General features: G+C 46.9%; 6 protein-coding genes across 6 annotated transcripts; 4 read left to right on the top strand and 2 right to left on the bottom strand.

The window, feature by feature from the left end:
* Nucleotides 1–972: 972 nt before the first annotated feature.
* Nucleotides 973–2102, top strand: N7495_006421 (mitochondrial 54S ribosomal protein mL46; the record flags this gene model as incomplete). Its single annotated transcript, XM_057209072.1, has 3 exons — nt 973–1018; nt 1071–1741; nt 1800–2102. The coding sequence occupies 3 exons, from the start codon at nt 973–975 to the stop codon at nt 2100–2102; spliced, it is 1020 nt and encodes a 339-aa protein (XP_057062846.1).
* Nucleotides 2103–2381: 279 nt separating this feature from the next.
* N7495_006420 (cysteine-rich PDZ-binding protein) lies at nt 2382–2862 on the bottom strand (the record flags this gene model as incomplete). The annotated part of the gene is made up of 3 exons (XM_057209071.1): nt 2382–2464; nt 2524–2647; nt 2713–2862. The coding sequence occupies 3 exons, from the start codon at nt 2860–2862 to the stop codon at nt 2382–2384; spliced, it is 357 nt and encodes a 118-aa protein (XP_057062845.1).
* Nucleotides 2863–4716: 1854 nt separating this feature from the next.
* On the top strand, nt 4717–5481 carry N7495_006419 (uncharacterized protein; the record flags this gene model as incomplete). The annotated part of the gene is made up of 1 exon (XM_057209070.1): nt 4717–5481. The coding sequence occupies one exon, from the start codon at nt 4717–4719 to the stop codon at nt 5479–5481; it is 765 nt and encodes a 254-aa protein (XP_057062844.1).
* Nucleotides 5482–7213: 1732 nt separating this feature from the next.
* Nucleotides 7214–7678, bottom strand: N7495_006418 (ATP synthase subunit C family protein; the record flags this gene model as incomplete). Its single annotated transcript, XM_057209069.1, has 1 exon — nt 7214–7678. The coding sequence occupies one exon, from the start codon at nt 7676–7678 to the stop codon at nt 7214–7216; it is 465 nt and encodes a 154-aa protein (XP_057062843.1).
* Nucleotides 7679–13411: 5733 nt separating this feature from the next.
* Nucleotides 13412–14499, top strand: N7495_006417 (uncharacterized protein; the record flags this gene model as incomplete). The annotated part of the gene is made up of 2 exons (XM_057209068.1): nt 13412–13520; nt 13625–14499. The coding sequence occupies 2 exons, from the start codon at nt 13412–13414 to the stop codon at nt 14497–14499; spliced, it is 984 nt and encodes a 327-aa protein (XP_057062842.1).
* Nucleotides 14500–17978: 3479 nt separating this feature from the next.
* On the top strand, nt 17979–23078 carry N7495_006416 (PT repeat family protein; the record flags this gene model as incomplete). Its single annotated transcript, XM_057209067.1, has 1 exon — nt 17979–23078. One exon carries the CDS (start codon nt 17979–17981, stop codon nt 23076–23078), a length of 5100 nt encoding a protein of 1699 aa, XP_057062841.1.
* Nucleotides 23079–24412: the final 1334 nt, after the last annotated feature.

Genomic DNA, 24412 nt, shown 5'->3' with positions numbered 1-24412 from the left:
TTTGAGTCTATTCAATGAACAATACAAACTGACATTTCTATGGCTACCTACATTCAAGGTGAGATCCATAACAAGCATTTACTTCCGATGTTCAATTACTCGATTTTCAATAGTCCAGTGATGACTAGCTAACGAACTTTCTCGATCTTTCTCAAATACCACTGACTTTAGTTATTCAAGGAAATATCGAGGCTATACACACCCACATTCCTATTTGAAGGGCTTAAGAAGCTTATTCAATGCAAGAGGCCAAAAAATACCCAGAAGAGGTAAGCTGCTCTTGTGGGCGATTCACAGCTGAAAGACTCAACAAGACAGGCTAACAGTTATATCGATTCCAGAGATTAGGATTGCAAAGCCGAGTCTATGTTTCCATGGTTCTTCTTACAAGTCCCAATAAGTGGCAATGAGCACCAATTGAGATATTGTAATGTTACGATGAGCTCTGGAGGCATCATGGCTCTCGGAAGCCCTAAATCACCTCGCTTGACGAAGCAACACCCAACTGAGGACCCTCCGTAGTTAACATCCATCATGGTAATTCAGACTACAGATATTGGGAAGATACGATGGATCAACTACTCAAATGGTGCGACATTATACAAGAGCTCAATGAAAACTTTTGATTAAAAATTATGGACGACAGGATGCGAGATGTTTGCAGCAACTATCTAACCGTACACCTTGAAGCTTTGTAAAAGAAGGTACCGCTAGCGAAAAAAGGCTGCAAAATCAATCTGGACACCGCATAATGATCGACTGGCCATAGGAGAATATGAAGACAGTGACGATAAGGGGCGCCTGGAGGGAAGAAGAAGGAAAAGTTCAAGCGGGAGAAATTTAAATGTGGTCGGGGTTCCCGCTAAGCTTCATTAGGAATAGTGCAAACGTGACCTGACATGGGAACTTTTCTCGGAGTTCAACAGCAACAACCGCAAAAGAAGGTCCATTCAATTCACATTCCCACAGGCCATGTCGACAGGATCTAATGGTGTCCGGCGCATTGTGTCGCTGCTACGTATGTCTCAACCCTTTCTGATGGGATTGACCCAAACTGATGAAGTCTCCAGGCCCGTCTAGACTCGACTCTGGGGTGTGCACAAGCTGTCGAGAGACCTTGGGCCGCCGCAACTATGCCTCAGCAGCTACAGAGACCGCTTCGCCGTCTGAATCCTCTTCTGCCACCTCCACTTTCCCCGTAGTGGGCCCCTCCTATACCATCAAAGCCGGTGTGGTTCTTTCCCGGCCACCTCAGGTCACACGCGATCTCGAGCCGTTCGAGAAAGCCTACTACTTCTACCAGAAGCGCCTGAACGAGCGTCTGACCCTCCCTTTCACCAAATACTTCTATTACAAGCGCGGCACTCCGGCAGACGAGGACTGGAAGAAGAAGATCCTGGACCGACGGACTGCGTCTCGAGACATTGGTAAATACAACGCGTACGACAACGACGCATGGAACGACGAGCTCCTGCTTGGTGCTCAAGAGTCTGAGCCTGGGCACCAGGTCGAGATGCTGGTGCAGGACGCCGAGTCCACGGCCAATGCCACCTCCCAGGATACCAGTAAGAAGGAAGAGATTCCGCGTCCACACCCGCGAGTGACGGAGGCCGACAAGAAGGGTGATCACAAGAGCTTGAACCGATTGTTGCCCCGGACTTTGTATCTGCTTGTCCGGTCGAAGGAAGGATTCTGGAAGTTCCCCAGCTCGCCGGTTGAGGTGGGCGAGTCTCTTCGCCAGGTGAGTGTCCAATCAAACGACACGGGTGATATTGTGCTAATTCATTGTTTTTTTATAGGCTGCCGAGCGCACCCTTGCCCAGAGCGCGGGTGTCAACATGAACACCTGGATGGTCGGTTATCATCCCGCCGGACACCACGTCTACAACAACATCAAGCCCCGAACCGATTCCGCCACCGGAGTCACAAATGCCGGTGAAAAGACTTTCTTCATGAAATCCCGCATCATGACAGGCCAGGCCGATATTTCCGCTAACCTGCAGACGCTGGAGGATTTCAAGTGGTTGTCCAAGGACGAGATCGCGCAATTTGTGAACCCGCACTACTACAGCAACATCAAGAACATGTTGTCTGATCGGTAAGAGGAAAGGGATTCGGATATCCCTCGGTCAAGAAAGTTGGTGTTCAGGAACTGGCGATGTGTTCCTGGCATGAAGCGTTATATTTAACGCACTGCATATACTCCTACCGCCTATGCTATGTATAACTAGAGAATTTTCCTGTACTGTCAATCGAGAATTTATTTCAAAAGAAGAAATCTAGACTTATTTTCGATACACCGAACGCCGCGCCATGATAGAATAAGTCGGAGGTAATTACCTCTTGTCGAAAAAGTAAAGAAAATTAACCAAAGATATGGTTCACGCCATGTTGAACTTCTGTCCTTGGACAATGGGTTGATCCTTAGTAGACTTGGTAAGATTCTTACCGCACATAGCACAAGCTAGATAAAAATCAGCACAGTCCATCTAGCATAGTAGCCATAAAAACAAGATTACTTACCATTCTTCTGGTAAGCGCATCGCTGGCAATACTTCTTTCCCTTATCCGTCTTAGTCTTGCAGGTTTCGCACGATGAAGCATAAGCAGCGAAAGGATTCTTTGCCTTAGCACCAAGCAACTTGCTCTAGAAGATGAGGGTCTAGTTAGTCAAAGATTTTCACGCAATGCGAAGGTATGGAAGTGATGTACCTTGCCAATACCCGTCGATCCCAAAGTAGCTTTTCCTGCCGCGGCAGATGCGCCAGATGGAGAGCCTAGGTACATTTCATTCTTGCGCTTGACTCCTGGAGTAGCGAGCTCAGTTGTTTTGAGCTTCTTCTGACATTTGGTACAGACCATGGCCGCGTTTTTAAATGTGAGTTGGGGCGATGATGCGGTTTGATAAGAAATCGATAACTAATGTGGTTACTCTTGCTCATGTCACCGCCTGCCAAGACTTGGTACAAATTGCATGAATTCACCACTAGTTAGTAGTAACTCTATGCTAACTTCATCTCGTCAAGCTTATCTGTTATTTATTCAATTTACTACTCACTGTTAGTAATTTGAAGTTATCTGCTTAGTCAGATGTCTTACACTCTTACCTCGGACTGACTGCCCTTATGTCTTCCAGGACTGTGTACTAGGCAACCTTCGAATATAACTTTGAAACTGGTTTACAGATTAAGAAATGGATGCTAAGACAATATAAATATGGAACTCTGAAAACTTGCTAGGAAGACCAGTATCTCTAAGAATGGAAATTCCTTAGAAGTCTCAGATACATAGTATATTTTGCTAGAGGTCTAATAGCATAGCCTGCTATTAAAATAGTACGGAGACTTGGCCCTGAAGTATCTCAATCCCCTATTTCGCCTTGTTTTCACGAAGAAAAGTAGTTGGTTACTCAGATATACTCGTGGTTATTTATCAATTTTCTAGAAGATAAAAGTGCTGCCTGTACTCCGTAGTAGGAAAATCGACCTATTCGTTTTCAAGGTGCCACAGCACAGACTTCTGACCTCTTACCGTCTTCAGCTCGGTGCAGAGGTTGTGGAGAGAAGGAACAGCAAATGTGGCTGGGTTGAATCACCGCCACCGAACCCCCAGCTGAATCTCAAAGCAATTCTCCGACTAGGGGATATCCCCGAATCCACTTTCTCAGCTGGGAGAAAAGAGAAAATATCTGGAAAGAGTCAGATCATCAATATCTTAGAGGAAGAGATCACCCCACTCGTGGACACTGAAATTCCGATCGATTCATCCTTCGTAGAGCAGACTACATGTAAGCCATGCGCCGACGTCACACAAACTGGCCAATTCACTTCAACAGAGCAATCAACATCAAGACCTCTCTGAGTACTAAATAGGCTTCTGCGATTCAGCTCGATGGATTTGCCCCTTGAGACCTACCGTGGAGATGGTGATGGTGGTCGTGATAGCGGATGGTGATGGATCCCCCATGCACGAGGACCCGCCACTTACAAACTGGCCCACAGTATCATGTCGAGAACAAGCACACCTCTTGAGGCAATTATGAGAGATTCCAGCCTTCACCTTGCAACTTGAACCTGGCCGTTGTCACTGGCCCTAGCCTATCTATTAAATCCCGTCCTTTTGTTCAAACTCGATTTTCCCCTGAGGTCCAGGTCCAGGCCCAGGGGCAAAATTACCTTCACATAAATAGTTTCAACTCATATAGTTATTTTTTTTTTTTTTTTTTTCAATTCCTTTCCTTCAACCAAAATTCCGCTCCTCTATCCCTTTCATTTCCTTCCTTTTGTGTCCCTTCGTGCTTCGTCTGGCATAATCCGCATTCGGCTACCATCCGCATAAATCCGCTTTTTTTGATTATAATTACCCAAGTCTGCCCTCTAGCTCTTCTTTTCTGGCTCGTTTGAATTGACATGCTACTTGACCGTGTTGAATACCCTCAATCGACCATCGGTGATCCGATCTGCACAGACATTGGTCGGATCTCAAGTTGATCGGGTTTCCGTCTTTCCCCGTTGCTCCAGGAACGAGTAAGAACATCACTTACACTAATTCACGGCATCTACGGAGTGCGAAGTACTTGAGTGACTGGCATTAGAAATACTCTCGCCGTACAAGCTTTCTGATTCTCTCCGTGGCCAGGAGGATAAAAGAAACTCAAAAGAAAAGAAAAGAAACCCCCCTAGGGCAAACTTGTATCTCAAAAAGATCTACCTCAAAATGCCTCCAGATGGATCCTCATTCACGGCCTTGAATCTACCATCATCATTCACTCTTCCAGAATGTATGGAATACTTCACATTGTCAGCCGGCCCGAATACTGATCTATGGCGCAAACCGCCAAACGGTGACACCTCAACCGCACCCATCGTCTTCACATCCCTTCACCATCCATTCGTAGTAGCCGAAGTCACAGTCAGCGCAGACTGGGAAATGGAGTGGGATCAAGGTGGATTGGTCATCTTTGCCGGAGCCGCTCCCTCATCAGATGCACCAGCACCAGTACCAGCCATAGTGGCGGATCGCCACACCAATCGACAGCCATGTAAATGGGTCAAAGCGGGTATGGAATTCTCAGGAGGAATGGTCAATGCGTCTTCTGTGAGTGCGACGGCGGACGGTGCTGATTGGTGTCTTTCGCCATTGGTTCAGGCGCAGGGTCCTGAGGTTCAGTCTCTTCGTATAAAGTTGGAGAGAATTGGTCATGCTCTCTGGATCTGGTACCAGGTACCTTCTGCTTCGCCATATGGAGTTTCTCCCGGGGCTGTGGGTAGTACGTGGAAGAAACTGCGTGAGGTTACTTGGTTCTTCTATGGCGTTGAAGACAAGCTCGTTCATGTGGGTGTCTATGCCAGTCGACCGACTAATCTTGCGCGCAGTACCACTATGTGGGATGCTATGCATGGCTTGACGATTGATAGTTCATTGTCGACTGGATCGGCCGATGGATTGGTCGTGGAGTTTGAGGATCTGGAAATATTCTGACATATATTTCATTGAGATTCTTCCTTTGTTTTTGATCTTTCTGATTCGTTATTTTCGTTTGATCGTTTCCTCGCATATTTTCTGGTGCTTGATACCTCTGCATTTAAGGAAGCGCGTCTCTTGTGTCGGAGTCAAACTTTTCTTTCGTGATTTGACATATAATATTTCAAGCTTTCCGTCGACTATTGTCGACTGTCATATATTTGGTTACCTAGCAGGCTAAACACTTAATCCTTTTTTTTTACCTTGAGACCTTCACTTTTTCTGTGGGGTAAACATCAGACCATTTCCAGAACTATGGGGGTTTCCTAGAGAGCCTACGCTTTGAATATCCGGGATCTGGCCATATTGTGCGGAACTGGAAATTTGATCCACTATGTGTCATCATTTCGATGATTTCAATGTGCATGTCGAATCATGAAAGATATGCATCCAAAGAGAGGTTAACATCATTGATACGTATATACTAGCTCTAGATACCCGCGGCATCAATACTTATTTAGTTTGGTATTTCAACTTTCTCGGTAGGTATTAAATGGCTTTTTGTCACTCGATAGATACTTAAGGCCAATGCTCGTTCCAATACTGATTACCTATATGAGTCAACGAGTAGGTAGAAGGTGAACTATTTAATCGCAAGCAGACCAATAACTTCGCCCAGGTGATTTTTTCCAAGCTGCTTCCAAAATTCTAACTCACGAATCAGTAAAATCTAGGGCTGGTCATGTAAACGGCAGTTGAAGGTATACATACACAAACATTCATTCCTAGAATGAAAAAGAACAAACCTTGAATATTGAGAAAATCATGAGTTATAACTATACTAACAATATCGATAGAGTGAACACTGTATTGACTCAATTCCAAGGTTCCTCTACCTAGGTAGGCTAACCTTCGGTATGTACCGGAACGTTTGGAAGGGACACACCAACTCCGCAATCTCAACAAAAATACAGCATATAGCGAATACTTGTAACTAATACTCAAATTCACCTAAGACCTCGGGAACAGCCAGGTAATAATAAGCAAGCTGTTGCATATTTTCTCGATAAGTCCAGTTTTCCAAAGTTGAAAGCTGAGTCAGCCGGCCCAGGGCGGAGGGAGATTCCCGAGGTCCCGGAGCTAAGGGCGAGTTTTACGCTTGGGGCAGATCGAGCTCGATAAGAGAGCAGACCATGGACTCTAAAATGAAGGATTCATAGGGCGATCGATGGAGATTGATGAGTAGAATCTACTAGCGTCACATTGACCGTCAATGCACAGTTGTTGTGGTGTGGTTGATGATCGAAGATTACACGTAGCAACGGTCGTCCTGGGAATCTAATGTGTCCGGAGCCCAAAGACCCCAAACATTGACAAACTCATGCAAGCAAGTCGTAGATCTTGGAAGCTCCGGGAATTGAGCCCATTGTTTATACCTAGGTACCTGAGTAACCCAGATATGGTCTATGGGAGAAGATTAAAAGCATACGATCCAGAAATCAACACACAGAGTTTTGGTTTGGCTCTTTGGAAGTTGGAGGTTGGTGGGCCATTTAAGACTCTATATGTACAGAAAGAAATAGGTGTTGTAGATGACGCTGAAAAGTAGTACATGGTAATACATCACGACCAAATACCCTCCCCGGCGGACAAAAGAAAGGGGGATGAATATAAGGTGAGAAAAAAAAAGTATTTTTCTTCACGGGTTCAATTCTTTCCTTCGATCCATTGAAGCCTCTCGATCAAACGCTTAAACGTACTTGCACATCATGGCAACCATCAGGTCGAAAAGACCCATGGCCTCGACGAAGGCGAAACCCAGAATGGCGTAGGAGAAGAGCTGGCCACGGAGAGCAGGGTTGCGGGAGACACTCAGGAGAAGAGCGGCGAAGACGAGACCGATACCGATACCGGCACCACCGAGACCGATGGCAGCGGAACCCATACCCAGGTTCTTGGAGACCTCGACCATGGCGGTGGCGACCTCAGAAGAGTACTGGCGGCGGCCGGCGGTCTGGAAGGCCTGGCGGGCGCTGGCCTGGAGGAGAGTGGGCGAAGCGACGCGCTTGGGGGCCGAGAAAGTGGCGGCGGGAGCCTTCTGGGTGAAGGTGCGCTTGGTGGCAGCGGTGAAGTTGACACGGGCAGCAGGGCGAGAGACCTTAGCGGACTGGGCCATGGCGGTAGCCAGGCGCTGGGTGAAGACACGGGAGGCCATTGTGAATGGAGATTTGACTCGAAGAGAGGAGTTGGGAGGGATGGATGTGGAGAGCAGGAACTTTTCAGGGAGAAAAAGCTGGGAAACTACGGAAGAAGGTGCCCCTAGGACATAAATACTCTACGGCATAATTTTCGCCCGGCCGCCTCCTAGTCGAGGCTAGTGCGCGTGTGAAAAAAGCCCTACTCTGTGCGGACGAAGTATTTCAGGTTGGATACATTGATACAAGGAATGCTGGGGGTGGTATTGTATTGTGATTTACCGATTTGGGTAATATATTGTACAGAATCGGGTTCGCTCGGGTCATTTTGGTAACTTGATCCACTATCTTAGCTTACCTGTATGAGATGAAACTGAAACCGAACAGTGGACAATGAATAGCGAAACAGTTCAAAATGAGGCTCAATTGAAGAAGTAGGTAGATAAACTCAACAAGATTGTACTGTAGTGCTACCAGTTCATTCTATACTTCCATGTGCTCTGTGCTACTGTATCTTATTCAAGTGGATTACCCAATCACCAATCTGGCTACGCAATCTTTCCGGCGTTACCCAAACCGGGCCGAGTCGGATTCCATTCTTACCATCCCTGGTAATAGTGGATTCTTCTCCCTTCCTTTCTCATACACACCGAATCCTCTAATTGGGAACACGTATTCTTCTTCTTTCCGGATCCAGTACCCGAGACCTCCCTCTTTCCGCAAAAATTACCAATTATATGGACGGGGCTGGCTTCTTCTTATATGTTTCCCAGGCGATGACATTCCCCTTCGTTCACAATAAATAAAAATACCAAATAAATTACTGAAATTACTGACCCGTCAGCACCCGACAATACCAAATTACTCTCTATCTCCCCGGCTCACCCCCAGATATGGGATCGTGCGGAAAACAAGTTCAAGAGCGATGCCATATGTTAGAGCCTATTTCAATGACATCCGCTTTCTTGATGGAGTATAATACTCCTCTCTCTTCCTCTGAGCTCCCAGAGGCTCTGCTATTTCCGAGATAATTCACTTGCCGGCTGCAGCTTCGGCTGATCGCAGACTGAGCTTGGCAGACCTGCACAAGCTCGATCCATCATTCTGTCTTAAATTCTCAATAGCGCAAGCTCCTTGCAGGTCAATCGAACTCTAGTGGAAGATGTTTTTCTTTAATATGCTTTGTCCAGGTGCTGTGGGGGATATGTTGATATGAAGCCGTACTCGTAATCCTTACAGCTTCATGGCGATCCTAGGGTCTGACCCGGGTGTTTTAGGATACATGTAATTATACGATACACGACTCGTCGAAGCATCATTGATGACCCGCCGTGAGGTCATGGGGAATTGGCCATGCTTGGCGTAGAAGAGAGAACAGCTGGTTACTACAGAGTATGCAGCAATGCATCACATCTGTGGGCAATTGCAGTACAGGATTCTGACCTATCCTGCACGCGGTATCCCGTATAGCACATTGTAATGCGTCCGCCAACCCCAGACCGAGACGTCTCATACTGTACGAATGAGGATGTTTGATGGCCATTGAATCCACTTGAGTGGATCAATCTCTCACAATACAGGATAAATGTATCAGTACTGTTATCCCTGTATTGATGAGCTTGAAATTCACAAGACGCGTCGCGGCAGAACGGCCTCGATTCCGGGTAATTTTGATTCCAAGGCTCATAAAATACTTGTTGGGCTGGCTTGTTTGGTTGGTTGACGGACCTTCCGGGAGCTGTTGTCTGCATTCTAGCACATATCAATATCTCATAATCATAACAAGATTATCGGGGTTGATATATGTCGAATCTGCATAAAATTGCCAACAATGGCCATTAATTGTATTTGGGTTAACTTCCATGAGAATCGCTCTGGAGGAGAATAAGTGAACATCAAACAGTGACGCTAGATAGAACCAATCTTAAATCATCATACAGAGTATGCGTATGTACCTAACATTCGTATAGGTAGTCGATTCTTGGAAGCAAGAGCTCATGGTATTCTTCCTCCAGGAATGGATCCCTACCACATCGGGATTGGCTGATAAGCACCAAATCGACTAGCCCGCAAAGCTTGGAGTCAACAGCTTTCCCCAGATATATTCTTCAGTGATCCACTTCTTCTTCGACTCAATGGGCATAGCGTGTTCAGTCCGTCTGATTTCCCGTTAATAATGCCACGGGCCACACTCAAAAGTCCTGTACGGAGTAGACCCCTTGTGGATGTCTGGCCTGGTTGCAAATTAGGGCATCCGCCTCCCGGCACGGCCAAGTTTTGAATTTTATATTCAATTCTTGTGTCGGAATATTGGTAGATTGTAAATGACAACTTGGAGTGCGGCTCGCAACTCTAAGCTCGGGAAATTTGAAAGGGGTAGTCGAATACATCCAACAGCTCATTTGTATAAGAGTCATCGTTCAGGGGCCCCCTCACAAGCACTAAACAGAACTGATGACAAACGACGACGTTACCAGGGTAGTGAACGAATACTTTGTCGCCATGCTTTATTTTTAGGTCTGCCCATTGTTTTAACCTTGGAACGTTCTATATAAGGAGTATTCAGCATGATCTAAACATGGGTACCGAAGGGCTGGTCGAAGTATTGAAGTCGAAGGTTGGGAGGAAGGTGATGGAAAAATGTAGGATGAGTGGTCACTTATAAACGGGGCTGCAACGCCTCCTCCCAGGGCTATTTGTAATTTCATTCTATTGTAGATCAATTCTATTGCGCTCCTTCAAAGGGTCGACTTCGATTCCGAGAAGCCATTTCAAATACTTTTCACCCCTTCTGTAGTTCAGGCTGGAACAGCCTGTCATTTCTTGGCCGCGGCCAGCGTTCGAATCGCCCACCTCAAGTACCAATCTATCAAAGTCAACCCGTCCGAGTTGGGAAGATGGAAGCTCAACATCCTTATAATTTTGATCGCTGTGTGCCCAGATGTTATAGGTTTTATGGACATGGAGGCCATCGTCGAGTATTACCACGGTTGAAGGTTCCGAATTTGTGGCTGGAATTGCTCTTCTAGGTTTTTCAGTCTACAAACATGATCGACCAGTCGCGCCTTTAAATCTGATTGCCCTCTATTTTGGGGTAATCTTTCCTCTGGATATCTCTTAGACCGGGACGCTGCTGTCCCTCGACAAACCATCTGGTGCTCTATCAGAGGTAATACTCTTATAAGAAACACCGATGATGATGTGATGATATGTTGACGATGTTGAAGTTCCGTGTGGTTTCTCTAGCTATTAAATAGTATCATTGTGTCTAAAACATATGACCTGGTTTGTTTGAAACCTTTTCACTTTGCATAGATATTCCAACGGTTTCTGTATCATTATTCTAACACTTGATACTTGTCTAAATAGTTCCTAAGCTAGTGGATTCTCTTGATAATTTAATCGGATCCAAAAATTTCTTCTATCTCCTTCACAACAAGCGTGTCGAATTTGGAATCGGAGGCCCCTAGACTGATCGATGAGAGTATGACTTGTTAGAGAACGGAAGATATTCTGGTCTTTCTGAATTCCTCTTTTAGGTAGGTGAACAAAAGCCTAGTGCTTCATGATATTGATCTTTGCGTTAGACGAGGCTCTCTAGATATGTTAGTCGGCCCAATAGGTTATAGAAAGAGTACCCCACTGAAGGTATACTTGGCGAGACTCCATTTCTCCTTCGACCCCTTCGATTGAATTTACGGACTAAGCACGGTGGACTATGAATTGAATAACTGTTAGAATATGGAACAAAGCAGTCATGTGATCAAATTGTTACTTTATAATAGATAGCAAACTAAAAATGAAACTCAGACTTTACAACCACTTCAAAGGACACACAGATATCACAGGGGCGTAAAGCGTTACCTGTGGTAGGTGTCAGAAGTGGGCGTTAGCCTCTCATCAACTTCATCGAATTGCTATACCCACCAGTGTACCGACAATAACCAAGGCTGATATATATAGGAACATCTAACAAGAGCCTTTCTATAGGGAGGTAATTCACTACTATGACTTTTCAGTGAATGTGAGCAACCTGCCGAACAAAGATCAAACCATAGTAGGAACCGATGGAATCGCCCTTCGTAGCAGCCAAAAACTTCGTCTTGCTCTAGCCCAGGTAATTTTCATGCGGAAACACCTCTTGGTTCTGGATGATTATTTCAGCGGCTTGGATTTGGACTCAGAAGGCAAGATCGTTCATAGGCTCTTCTCTTAGTCAGGGCCTCTCCGCTCTCAGAACACTGGTGTTCTTATAACCTATAATATTGGTCGTCTCTTTTCGCGACGCTATTTACCCCGCCTTGGTCGGCCTATGCCTACTGAATATCATAAACTTTAACGAGAGCCTCTGCTGAATTTGTTCAACTTTAGACCATGACGGAGACTTCCCCGGTTCTCCCGCATATGTACGCGAGTCTATCAATGCTACTGAGACAGAAGTCAAACTATTAGAGACAGTTTCTCCCACATTAACTTGGCCTCCATCAACAACTTCGCTGCCTTATATAGTGAGTGTTCTTCACTAGTCTTCCAAGAAGTCTCTTTCAAGATCCAGCATAGGGGAAAAGTCAGTATTTGTGGCTGAGGTAGCGGCAATTCCTCGCTCCTTGCCTCACTCTTTCACCTCCTGGAATTCCGTCAGGGTTCTATAACTATAGATGGCTTGGACCTGGCTCTTCTTTCTCGAAAAGCCCTACACTAGTAGATCAGCATCATCATATAGGATCTATACTAGATTATCTTTAAAATGAGAGATTTAATCTCGACTTATGAGTTCGACCTAAGATAACAAGATCTTGATCCGTGTCTTGGAAAAATGTCAGATCTAGCCTATGATCGAAGCGAAGGGCGGGCTAACTGTAATCATGGCTAGAGGCTTTTTGAGCCATGGTCAGCGACAGCTGTTTTGCCTGGCAAGGAGTCTCCTACAAAAAAGCATGTTGCGGTGTTTTTTCCGAGAACGATGGTTAATGGTAGTAAATCCTCGAAAATACTCGAGCAGGTGTACCCTCTCAGCTTTAATGACATCCTGAGCTGTTTGGACTTCTTTTGGGCATGTTTGGTACCAGAAAATATTAAGTGAGAGCAATCAGCGGAGATGAGAGACTGAGCACTCACCCATCATAAAGGAGGAAGATACCGGCCCGGTAGTTAAGGTGAAGGGAAAGCCCAAGGCCAGTAAAATAAAGGCTAGCAATCTAGCCAGGAATCTGACCAAGAAGCCTTTGGTTGGCTACCGGACAGGAGTATGCTTCATCAAGCGCCGGTTGCAATGAATTAACACACCCACTCAGAATAATAGAGAGTAGAGGTAAGGAGAGATTAATACCTCACATCCTTGGAACCCTGTAAGTTATATCAAGGGGAAGACTTCTCGATTATAGCACCTCCAGGGCTGGGGATATCATACCTACCTTGGTAGGTTGGTATAGACCTCTCAATAAATGACACCCATTATATCGCTGTAGCTAGTGAACTTACTATTTGGAGATGAACATGTGCATATCTAAGATACTATAAGAATCATATATGAGTATATGTAGTCAAGGCGGCACTCACTTGAAAATTAGTGTCAACGCACTCGAATCAAACAGCCTTGAAAACTGTTGGTTTTCTACTTCTGCATGCCTTCCATCGTTTTTCACTTACATCTCTCCCATTCACTTCTCCATCCCCAATTTTCAAGTTTTCATCTTGCCAATTTCCATTGCTAAATTCACAATTAAAACTGACTATCCCCTCAATTCCCTTTTATGTCTCCTCTCGGTCTCCAGGAAAAGTTTGATAACGCCGTTGATATGGATGAGGTTCTTATCAGTGTTGGTAGTAATGGCAACAACATTGTGTTGACTGATGAGCGCGGTAAGCTGGATGGCCAAGAAAGATGTGATCATGGGAAGGAATATTGCTGATCATTCGACTTGATACAGAGCACACAGCCGTTGCAGACTTGAGTGCGAAGATAGAATTCGATTCGCCCGATGAGGTGTTTGAGAATCTTTGCAAGAGTTCCATCGAACAGATACCTACTGAGATCGAATTCAGTCCTCTAGCCGCCATCGGTGCCAAACTCCCCAAAGGTGCGAAGAAGGGCAACGGCACGGTCAAACCACGTTCCATCCAAGAATCCCGTCCGCGTGCCCCTCCTAGGGCTCGATTATTGCGTTCTAGCTACTCAAGAGCCGCGAAGATCAATGGTAAAGATGCCGGCGATGAAGGATCCATGACAAAACCCACGACTGCACGCAAGAGAGTGACAAAGACCGCAATAAAGAAACTCGTTGACGTCGAAGGTGATTCAACTTCTATCGATAAAGCGTCTAAGCCTGACCGCTACCAGCCCCGGCCGGGCTCAAGGCGGAAGCGGAAAACAAACGCCGTGTTTGGGGATGTCGCTGAGCACCAACAGAACGCCTATGACCCCATATGTCTACAAAGCAACCAGCCTTTCGCGAAAATGCTACAGGATGCCTCAAGTGCCTTGAAGATCATTTCTAGCCTCGACGCAGAGCTTAATACACCCTTGTCTCAAAAGATTCTCAAAAATAAGGATCTCCACGACGCTGCAGTGAAGAAGTATCGAGACAAACAAATCGAAATCTTCAAGGCCATCTGCGAGACTGAGCCAGAAAATCGTTTGAAGATGCTCCGGGTCCTAGAACTCTCCTGGAACGGAAGATATTCATTCCAAAACTTCAAAGCGTGCTTGGAAAGCAAAAGATATCGGGATTTTCTTCTTGCAAACCTTCAACTTCTGTATCAGGCCATCATCGATGGCCCTGAATCTCTCAATTTGGGTGATTTCAAATCTGGTGCAGCCTCTGGGCTTTCTATGGCCTAGGCCATATGACCATTTAGCTTCCCAAAGAATTTCACCCTCAGTATGGGCTTATGGATCTGTGTATTAGTATCAATTCGGTGGAGTCCACACTTACCCTAAATACCCTTCTCCGAGAATTTTGAATAACATCTATGGATTCCTTCCTACCAGGCTTGCTCTGCTAATATCAGTACGTGCGTTTGTATTATTCAGAGTATCGAGTTCGAGACTAGGAGGACTAGTATTGAATCTTGAGTATTGTGTGAGTAGGTATATACGTAGATATATGCGTGTTCACTGGGACCTGGGTGGATCTGTCGGCCTTTATAGGTTCGGCGACCCATCTAACATTTGAAAGGTGATTCACCAGCATGAGTGAGCTTGTGATGGTTATGTATCTGGTCTATCGCCATCTGTAATTTCTTCTTTCTTCAACATCCGACTCACTTCCACTTGCTCGTATAATATTATAGGCGAGAGTTAATTCCAAAGCCATAGTCGGTACCTGGGAGTTTGTGTCATCGACTCAAATTTTTGAAAATCTGTGCAAGAGTTCAAGCAAGCCGTCACAAGGGATTGCCATTACTGTCACCCGCGGGGTTCCTGTCAATACCGAGCCCCCGAAGGTTATGAAGAAGAGGAGAAGAGGTTCAGATAAGGGCCTCCTAAGCTAAGAGCACCTGGGAAGCCTTGTGTCGTTCTCGTCCTGCTGTCTAGTCTCCTGGCATCGTGATGACCACCACTCCATGCAAGAGAGCGACAAAGGCCGCGGTCAAGAAACACACCACTGATCCGTAATGAAATTCCAAGACTGAACTCAATGATACGCAAGAGGTGTGCATTTATGGAGGGCAGAGTGCACCTGCAGGGCGGATCACATCCATGGACGCTGAGTTCAAGCTCATATTTTGTATGGTAACTTCCATAGATATGAAGCTCAAAATACCCTTCATTATGATAAAGATAGGGGTTCAGCTATAATGGACTAAAGGGTATTATTCTTCTCGAAGTTCTTCCAAGGTCACAGTCGAGCTAAACTAAAACTTTAAAGCATGTGGTTCGCCAGCCCGCTCCCGCTCTGCCACGCTCTATAACAGAACGTTCCCAGGATTAATCAGGTTCTATGGATTTGAAAAGGCCCAAGAAATTGATTGTAGGACAAATTAATCTATCGAGTGAACAGGGGATGGATCCATCTTCAACTTGACACTTTACCCCTACTACCTAAGGACATAGTATGACCTCGGGACCTCAGAGGGCGATAAGCTGAATTAGCGTTGGTTTAAACTTACGCAAATATTGTCAAAAGGGAAAGAACATGATGATACCCAAGCAATCAACATTGGTTTGGCTTCATCCTCGCTGATTGGTTGCTATGCATTCAATCGCAACTAAAATAGGCCAGGGACCAGTTTGAATCGGAAGGATCGATCAACACGAGAAATCTCACAAATAAACTCTAAGATCCAAGCACGCCTTACCAACACTAGTAAGGGCTTACACTGGAAGTGAGATTTCAAAGGTTAACAACCCGTGTATCGGTGCCTGACTGACACAGACCAAGTCGGTCTAAATAGGGGTGGACCATGTAAACATTGGAATATTGTATGAGTCAAGGGATTATGTCGTGCTCAATATTGTCAGGTTCATACTTTAACATGCTGATTGCTGTGTTCTATACTTAGGAAACGAATTCCGATCTGTTGAAGATTTCCAATGTCGATATATATCCCTTGTGCAGCGCGGAAAGGTTAAAGGAGGCGGTGAAGCAAGTGGATCTCATGATGGTATGCAACATGCGGCAATCCGTGAAAGCCGAAAATATGAGCTATCAAAACCTTAATCTCGAGTCACGAGACGTACTAGTATTATCATACAATATTTAGTACTTCGTAGACTCTAGTACTTAGGTCCTACTAGTATTCTACTATTCTAGAAGTGACCAGGATTCATCATTTATTCCGTCACTATAAGTGGACTCAGTGGAGTATAAGCCGCTACGGGATACTACTCCGTACTCCGTTAACTGCTGGCCCTTAAAAGCGGGGACCAGCAAGGAGTAAGTGAGGGTACGTAGTACACCCCTCATTCCAAGCTTCTACACAATACCTTGACATTGAGTAGAAAGAATAACTGAAATCAATTCAAATTGCAATCAACCACCGGGGCAGCTCCGTGTGGGGATGGATCATAGAATTTTCCTCAATGATACCAATAGTAGTTAGTAATATATGAGGCCCAAGCTTGTAAGCCGTAGAGATCCGGGTTCAGGAGCGATGCCCGTCATTTTGACCAGATCAGCTAGAGTAATGATAGTCAGTCTCTGCCCCAGGTGTTACTATTACATTTCATTTTGAAATGTCATGCCATCTCGGGACCTACATCGTCCCATGGATCGTCGTTATACCACAACCCCGGAAACTGTGTTGTCAAGTATCGGTAAAGTCAAATCACATAAACAATGTAATTGTATAAGTGTTTGGGAATGGACTGGATACCCTTCCCACCACATGTACAGTCGATCATATCGTCATATCTGAATTGACTGTTGACGGGTGGAGAGGAAGAGCTCCGGCCGTATTAGCCTTATTGGACCAAGTTTATCAGTTGATGGATCCCTTATGGGTCTCTGATGGGTCTTAATGGGTCTCCACTAGCCTGGTTTTTTTTTTTTTTGCTTTTTTTTTCCATTCCTTTTGCTTTTTTTGCTGGCATTTCTCATGCAATGGACCTGATCTGGCAACTTCTCCAATCTAGTTCATGCTGTGCAACCGTGAGGGATAAGCAAGATGTCAACCTAGAATGGATAGTAGATTATCAGTGGCACATAAATGTCCTGGAGAGAGAGAGAGAAAAAAAAAAGGTATAAAAGTACCCATAGTTCAGACGTAGCTTCACCGCATGTTGGACAGCAGTGGAGTAGCCCAATAAATGCCCGCTGTCCATTGGGCATTCAGAGATAGAGGAGTATAGCATGAGCTGGTAACTGTGCCAACCTGCTTAGGTTGTCCCCACTACCATTAGTTTTCCCTGGAGATAGCTTGTGCGTCAATCGTGTGTTTGTTGTAATGATCCAGTTGGGCAGATTATTTTTTTTTTTCGGGGCTGTTTTTTTTTTCTTTTAGACTTAGTCTCCTCCCACCCTTTTTTCACTTTCCTCCCCCAATTTTGATTTTCAAAAAAGAGAATCCTTTTGATATCCTGCTCTTTGAGCTCTTTGTTGTTTTTTTACAGCTTTTAGCCTTGATCAGTTTCAGCTGGTCAAATTGCGAACTGCCGTTGTAATTTTTTTTTTCCCTCCCCCCTCACCCCATCAAATTTCCCCATTTCACGACTTATACGATTTGACGACCATTTACCATGGCCACTGCTGCAATTCATAATAGTAGGTTTAGATATTTCTCTTTTGCCTTTCCTTTACCCTGGCTTTATGCTTGGTCTGCCAAGCTAACGTACGCTCGCTAGTGTCAGACGAGACCTTGCCGAGAGACCCCGTCTCTATGTCTTCTATCACCCCAATTACAGTGGATACACAGCCTACCCTCAACGGAGCTGAGTCATTAGAACAAAGTGTCGAGTCACTGGATTCAACTTCGGAGCCTTCTAAGAAAAAGAAGAAGAAGAAGAACAAGAAGAAGAAGTCCAATACCTCATTGAATAGCACAGAAGAAAACACCGAGCAAGCTACAGAGGAAGCCACACAAGATGTCGAAGACACCACTGAGGCTGCTGAACAACAGCCTCTCTCTGAGCAGTCTGTGAAGGAGCCCGTGACTGAAGAGGTTCCTGAATCTGTCGAAATTGCACCAGAGACTCTTAAAGCCGTCTCTTTCGTCGAGGAGGTTGAGGAGCACACAGTCGAGCCCGTTGAGCTCACAGTTGAAGACGTCAAGTCCGAAGAAAAGGTTGAGGAATCGACCCCGGAAAGCACCAACGAAGAAACAGCTGCAGAGACTACAACTGAGGTCGAATCTACCGAAGAATCCGTGATTGAGGAACCTACAGTCACAGAGTCCCAACTTGAGGAGACCCCTGAGACCGTCGACGAGGCTACCCCCGAGCTTTCTGTGGAGGAATCTACTCTTCTAGAGCCCACCATTGAGGCTGCTGTGGAGGAACCCGAGGTTGAGTCTATCGAGGAGCCTATTGTCGAGGAACCTACAGTCACAGAGTCTCAGCTTGAGGAGACCCCTGAGACCGTCGACGAGGCTACCCCCGAGCTTCCTGTGGAGGAATCTACTACTACTACAGAGCCCACCCTCGAGACTGCCGAGGAGCCCGTTGTCGAAGCTTCTAAGCTTGAAGAGACTGTTCTGGAGTCTGCCACCGAAGCTCCCGTTGAGGAGACCAAGGCTGAGTTGGTTGAAGAGCCTGTCATTGAAGAGGAGGCTGTGGAACCCTCTAAGGAAGTTGCCGAAGAGATAGCCTCCGAAACACCGCCTTCTGAACAGCCTGAGGAATCCGCTACCGAAGCCATCGAGGAGAAGACCGAAAAGATCACTCAGCTTGAGGAGGAGCCCCTAGTGGAATCTTCCAAAGATATTGTTGAGGAGACTGTCCAGGAGGAACAACTCGCCGAAGCAGAGGTTGCCACTGAGGGAGTCGTCGTCGATGAACAGCCTACTGTCGAAGAATCTTCTGAGAAGATCCCCTCGGAAGAATTTGTGATTGTCGAAGCTGAGTCTGAATCCGAGCCTGCAACCGAGACTCCAGTTGCCGAACAGCCTACCACTGAGGCTGAGTTTCCCATTTTCGAGACTCCTGCTGTGGTTGAGACACCGGCTGAGCCTACTTCTGAGGTCGAGACAACTGCTGAGGTTTCTGAAGTTGAGCACAAGGAAGTCGTTGAGGAAGTTGAGACCCCGGCCGCGGAGGAGATCCCTACTGAGGTCGAGACTCCCTCTGAGGAGCTTGTTATTGAGGCCGAGACGCCCGTCGTTGAAGAGCCTGTTGCTGAAGTGACTCCTGAAACCGAGAACAAAGCAGTTGTCGAGGAATCTACTGAGCCCCCGGCTACCGAAGAAATCTCCGTTGAGGAGCCTGTTGTTGAGGCTGCAACTCCGGTCCTTGAGGAGCCTACTTCTGAAGTCGAGAACAAGGAAGTTGTTGAGGAAGCCGTCGAGACTCCTATTGAAGTGACTCTCGAAACTTCGTCCGAGGCCCCTGTTGAGATCGAGCAGAAGGAGGTAGCACAAGAGCCTACCGAAGCTTCGCCTGTCGAGCCAGCCACTGAAGAGGTCGACTCGGATGACAAGGAACAAGAGGTCGAGGCTATTGCAGCTGCCGTTGGCGTTGCTGCTGGAGCCGCTATCATTGGAGCCGCTATCGAATCCGAGGATGTTCCTGCCCAGGAGCCTGGAGTTTCTGCCTCTGAAGACAAGGAAATCGCCACAGAGGAACCCGCTTCTGAAGAGCCTGTCGGGGAGCCTGTCACCGAAAATATCGAAGAGCCAATTCCCGAGACTGTCGAAGAGCTTGTTTCTGAACCCGTCGTCGAAACTGCTGAGGAGTCCGTTGTCGAGGAGGAGCCCATCACCGAGACTGTCGAAGAAACCATCGGAGAGCCCATCGTCGAGACTGTCGAGGAGCCCATCGCTGAGACCATCGAAGAGTCTGTCGAAGAGCCCATTGTCGAGGAGACCATCGAGAAGCCCATCACCGAGGCTGTCGAAGAGCCCATCACCGAGGCTGTCGAAGAGCCCGTCGCTGAGACTATCGAAGAGCCCATTGATGAGACCGTCGAGGAGCCCATCGAGGAGCCCATCACCGAGACTGTCGAAGAGCCCATCACTGAGACCGTCGAGGAGACTATCGAGAAGCCCATCACCGAGGCTGTCGAAGAGCCCATCGCTGAGACTATCGAAGAGCCCATTGCTGAGACCGTCGAGGAGCCTATTGTTGAGAAGTCCATCGAAGAGCCCATCGAGGAGTCTGTTGAGGAGCCCATCACCGAGGCTGTCGAAGAACCCATCGCCGAGACTGTCGAAGAGCCCATCACTGAGACTATCGAAGAGCCCATCGAAGAGTCTGTTGAGGAGCCCATCACCGAGGCTGTCGAAGAGCCCATCGCCGAGACTGTCGAGGAGCCTACTGTTGAGAAGTCCATCGAGGAGCCCATCGCCGAGACTGTCGAAGAGCCCATTGTCGAGGAGACCATCGAGAAGCCCATCACCGAGGCTGTCGAAGAGCCCATCGCTGAGACTATCGAAGAGCCCATTGTCGAGGAGACCATCGAAGAGTCTGTCGAAGAGCCCATCGCTGAGACTGCCGAGGAGCCTATTGTTGAGAAGTCCATCGAAGAGCCCATCGCCGAGACTGTCGAAGAGCCCATTGTCGAGGAGACCATCGAGAAGCCCATCACCGAGGCTGTCGAAGAGCCCATCGCTGAGACTATCGAAGAGCCCATTGCTGAGACCGTCGAGGAGACCATCGAAGAGTCTGTCGAAGAGCCCATCGCTGAGACTGCCGAGGAGCCTATTGTTGAGAAGTCCATCGAAGAGCCCATCGCCGAGACTGTCGAAGAGCCCATTGTCGAGGAGACCATCGAGAAGCCCATCACCGAGGCTGTCGAAGAGCCCATCGCTGAGACTATCGAAGAGCCCATTGCTGAGACCGTCGAGGAGACCATCGAAGAGTCTGTCGAAGAGCCCATCGCTGAGACTGCCGAGGAGCCTATTGTTGAGAAGTCCATCGAAGAGCCCATCGCCGAGACTGTCGAAGAGCCCATTGTCGAGGAGACCATCGAGAAGCCCATCACCGAGGCTGTCGAAGAGCCCGTCGCTGAGACTATCGAAGAGCCCATTGCTGAGACCGTCGAGGAGCCCATCGAGGAGCCCATCACCGAGACTGTCGAAGAGCCCATCACTGAGACCGTCGAGGAGACTATCGAAGAGTCTGTTGTTGAGCCCATCGCCGAGACTATCGAGGAGCCCGTCACCGAGACTGTCGAAGAGCCCGCCGTTGAGACTATCGAGGAGTCTGTTCCTGAGACTGTCGAGGAGCCTACTGTTGAGAAGTCCATCGAGGAGCCCATCGAGGAGCCCATCACCGAGACTGTCGAAGAGCCCATCGTCGAGACTATCGAGGAGTCTGTTCCTGAGACTGTCGAGGAGCCTACTGTTGAGAAGTCCATCGAGGAGCCCATCGAGGAGCCCATCACCGAGACTGTCGAAGAGCCCATCGCTGAGACTATCGAGGAGTCTGTTCCTGAGACTGTCGAGGAGCCTACTGTTGAGAAGTCCATCGAGGAGCCCATCGAGGAGCCCATCGCCGAGACTGTCGAAGAGCCCGTCGTTGAGACTATCGAGGATTCTGTTCCTGAGACTGTCGAGGAGCCTACTGTTGAGAAGTCCATCGAGGAGCCCATCGCCGAGACTGTCGAGGAGCCCGTCGTTGAGACTATCGAGGATTCTGTTCCTGAGACTGCCGAGGAGACCATCGTTGAGACTATCGAGGAGCCCGTCACCGAGACTGTTGAAGAGCCCATTGTCGAAGAGCTCATCGCTGAGACTATCGAAGATCCCATTGTCGAGGAAACTGTCGAGCCTACTGTTGAGAAGTCCATCGAGGAGTCCATCGAGGAGCCCATCGCCAAGATTGTCGAAGAGCCCGTCGTTGAGATTATCGAGGAGTCTGTCCCTGAGACTGTCGAGGAGACCATCGAAGAGCCCGTCATTGAGACTATCGAGGAGTCTGTTGCTGAGCCCGTCGTTGAGGAGCCCGTCGTTGAGGAGCCCGTCGTTGAGGAGCCCGTCGTTGAGGAGCCCGTCGTCGAAGAGACTGTTGTGGAGGAGGCTGTTGTGGAGAAGCCTATTGAGGAACCAGTTGTGGAAAAATCAGTTGTGGAAGAACCAGTTGTGGAAGAGTCAGCTGTAGCCGTTGTTGAAAAGGAAGCACCAGTTGAACCTGCTGAACCTGAGATCACTACCGAGACTGTGGAGCCCGTTCCTCAACCAGAGTGGCAGCTCAAGAAAGATTCTCCGGAGCATGAATCTCTTGCTACCGATATTCTGGCTGCAGGCGCTGCTGCTGCTGCAGGTGTTGTCGCCGCTGTCGGTATCTCGGCTGCACTGGACAAGGATCTTCCTCACACTGAGATAAAGAATGTTAAAGACGAGCCAGAGACTCAGGCTCCGGTTGAATCTCAGCCTGAAGAAAGTAAGCCTTTACTCTCCACTCAATCGGCGCAAGCGTCAGTGCCGTCCTTCGATGCTGATTCGACTCTTGCAGCTCTCGCAAGCGATGGTGAAGCCCTCTTGCAGCAGCTAAACATGCCATCTACCGACCAACTGACCGCCATCCCCACTGGTGAACAATCTACTGCTGACAAGAACATTCCGGTTGAGTCCGTTGAAACCACCGAAACTACCACCGAAATTACCACCGACAGTACTACCGAAACTACCACCGGCCTCAAGCCACCCGTAGCCAACGGTGAAAACGAAGATGCTCGTCCCAGGAGCCAGAGTCGGTCAGTCGCAGCTGTTTCTACCAATGGTGCATCGAACTCTTGGCTCAAGGCGCTTTTGCGCACGATCTTTGGGGGCTTCTTTGGTGCTGTCTTTTCACCTTTCCGCCGCGGCGGAAAGGCTGCCAATTAAGATCGTGCCGGGCGATAAAACTAGCAATGCTCCCTTGATGCTGTCATGTCCAGGCACTGGATCACCAGAAGTGCGCAGACCTGATTGGTACTAACATGATTACTCAGGCCCCCATTCTGGCTTGCCTTTGCCGTGGTTCCTATTGTTGCGATCCTTTGGAATGCCATTACCAAGTGATCATATCGCCCTTGAGATGCCACCTTGTTCAAGCGAAAACGCCAAAAAAAAAAGCTCGAAAAAGTTGACAGAATATTCTCTCTACTCTACGCGATTACCCTGTATTTGATATCGATATCTGTCTGCGTCTTAACGATTTCCCTTAATGTCCTGACTTGCAGCTACTTTTTGTCTCTCCTCTCTCCTCTCTATGCAGGGAGATTGAATTGGTTTTATTGTTTTTTTATGGTATAATGATTTTCTTTTGTCGTCATCATGTTGGTGAGCTTGACCTCTCCTGGTTGAAGGTTTAGAGGTCTGGATTTTGCCAGGGTTATGACTCTAATGATATTTTTTATGATTTCTGAACTCCAAACTTATATTTTTATAACAAGGGTAACCCTGTAGACATGTGGCAATGCAATAATCCAGGGCTGGTACCTGAACGACGCATAATAGACCCACATAGATCTACATTGGTGCCTGAATTTGAACTGAAATATGCAGTCAAAAATTTAGTAATAACCGTCCCCTTTCAGAACTAAGTTACTAATTTATTAATACACGCGGTAATGGTCCCGCATCCATATGAAAGCAGCACCCAAATGAAAAGATTTGAACATCAACATCTAAAAGCTAAAGTAAATATTCTAGATGAGGAGGAATAAAAAAATATAGTGATCTCATGTTTTTCGCAGAAGTGAAGAAATTCCATTGAAAATGTGATCCAAACTTATCATATAGTATCAATCTCCAGGAGCCTTGCATACACGACCACATAGGTTTTTCAAAAAAGGCTATAATAATCTTCCGAACGAAAGATTATGCGCAAGTTCCATATATATATATATATATATATATATATATATATATATACCAACCTTGTAAAACACTGAATTGAGCACAATGCCGGTCGCATCTCTGTACGCCATTACACAACTTTTTAGTAGAGATGACTATTGGTAAAAGACTAAAAAAAAACATTAGTTAAGATATCGTTAGCTTTAACCATACTGATAGACTCTCGACTAGTGTCTAATCCAGATATTGTTTCTTTTCGTCCACGGATGGCTGTTATATAATGATCCATATGGAAGCCAGTCTGATCAAATTCTAAATATCTGAGAATTCGATAACAGCACATTCGATGAACTTCTGATAGCTTTTAAACAAATCTT

Source organism: Penicillium taxi, assembly GCF_028828555.1.
Source record: "Penicillium taxi strain IBT 34144 chromosome Unknown utg000004l_segment0_segment0, whole genome shotgun sequence".
Classification (NCBI taxonomy): domain Eukaryota; kingdom Fungi; phylum Ascomycota; class Eurotiomycetes; order Eurotiales; family Aspergillaceae; genus Penicillium; species Penicillium taxi.
The sequence above is the reverse complement of the archived record's forward strand: the minus strand, read 5'-3'. Positions and strand labels throughout refer to the sequence as shown.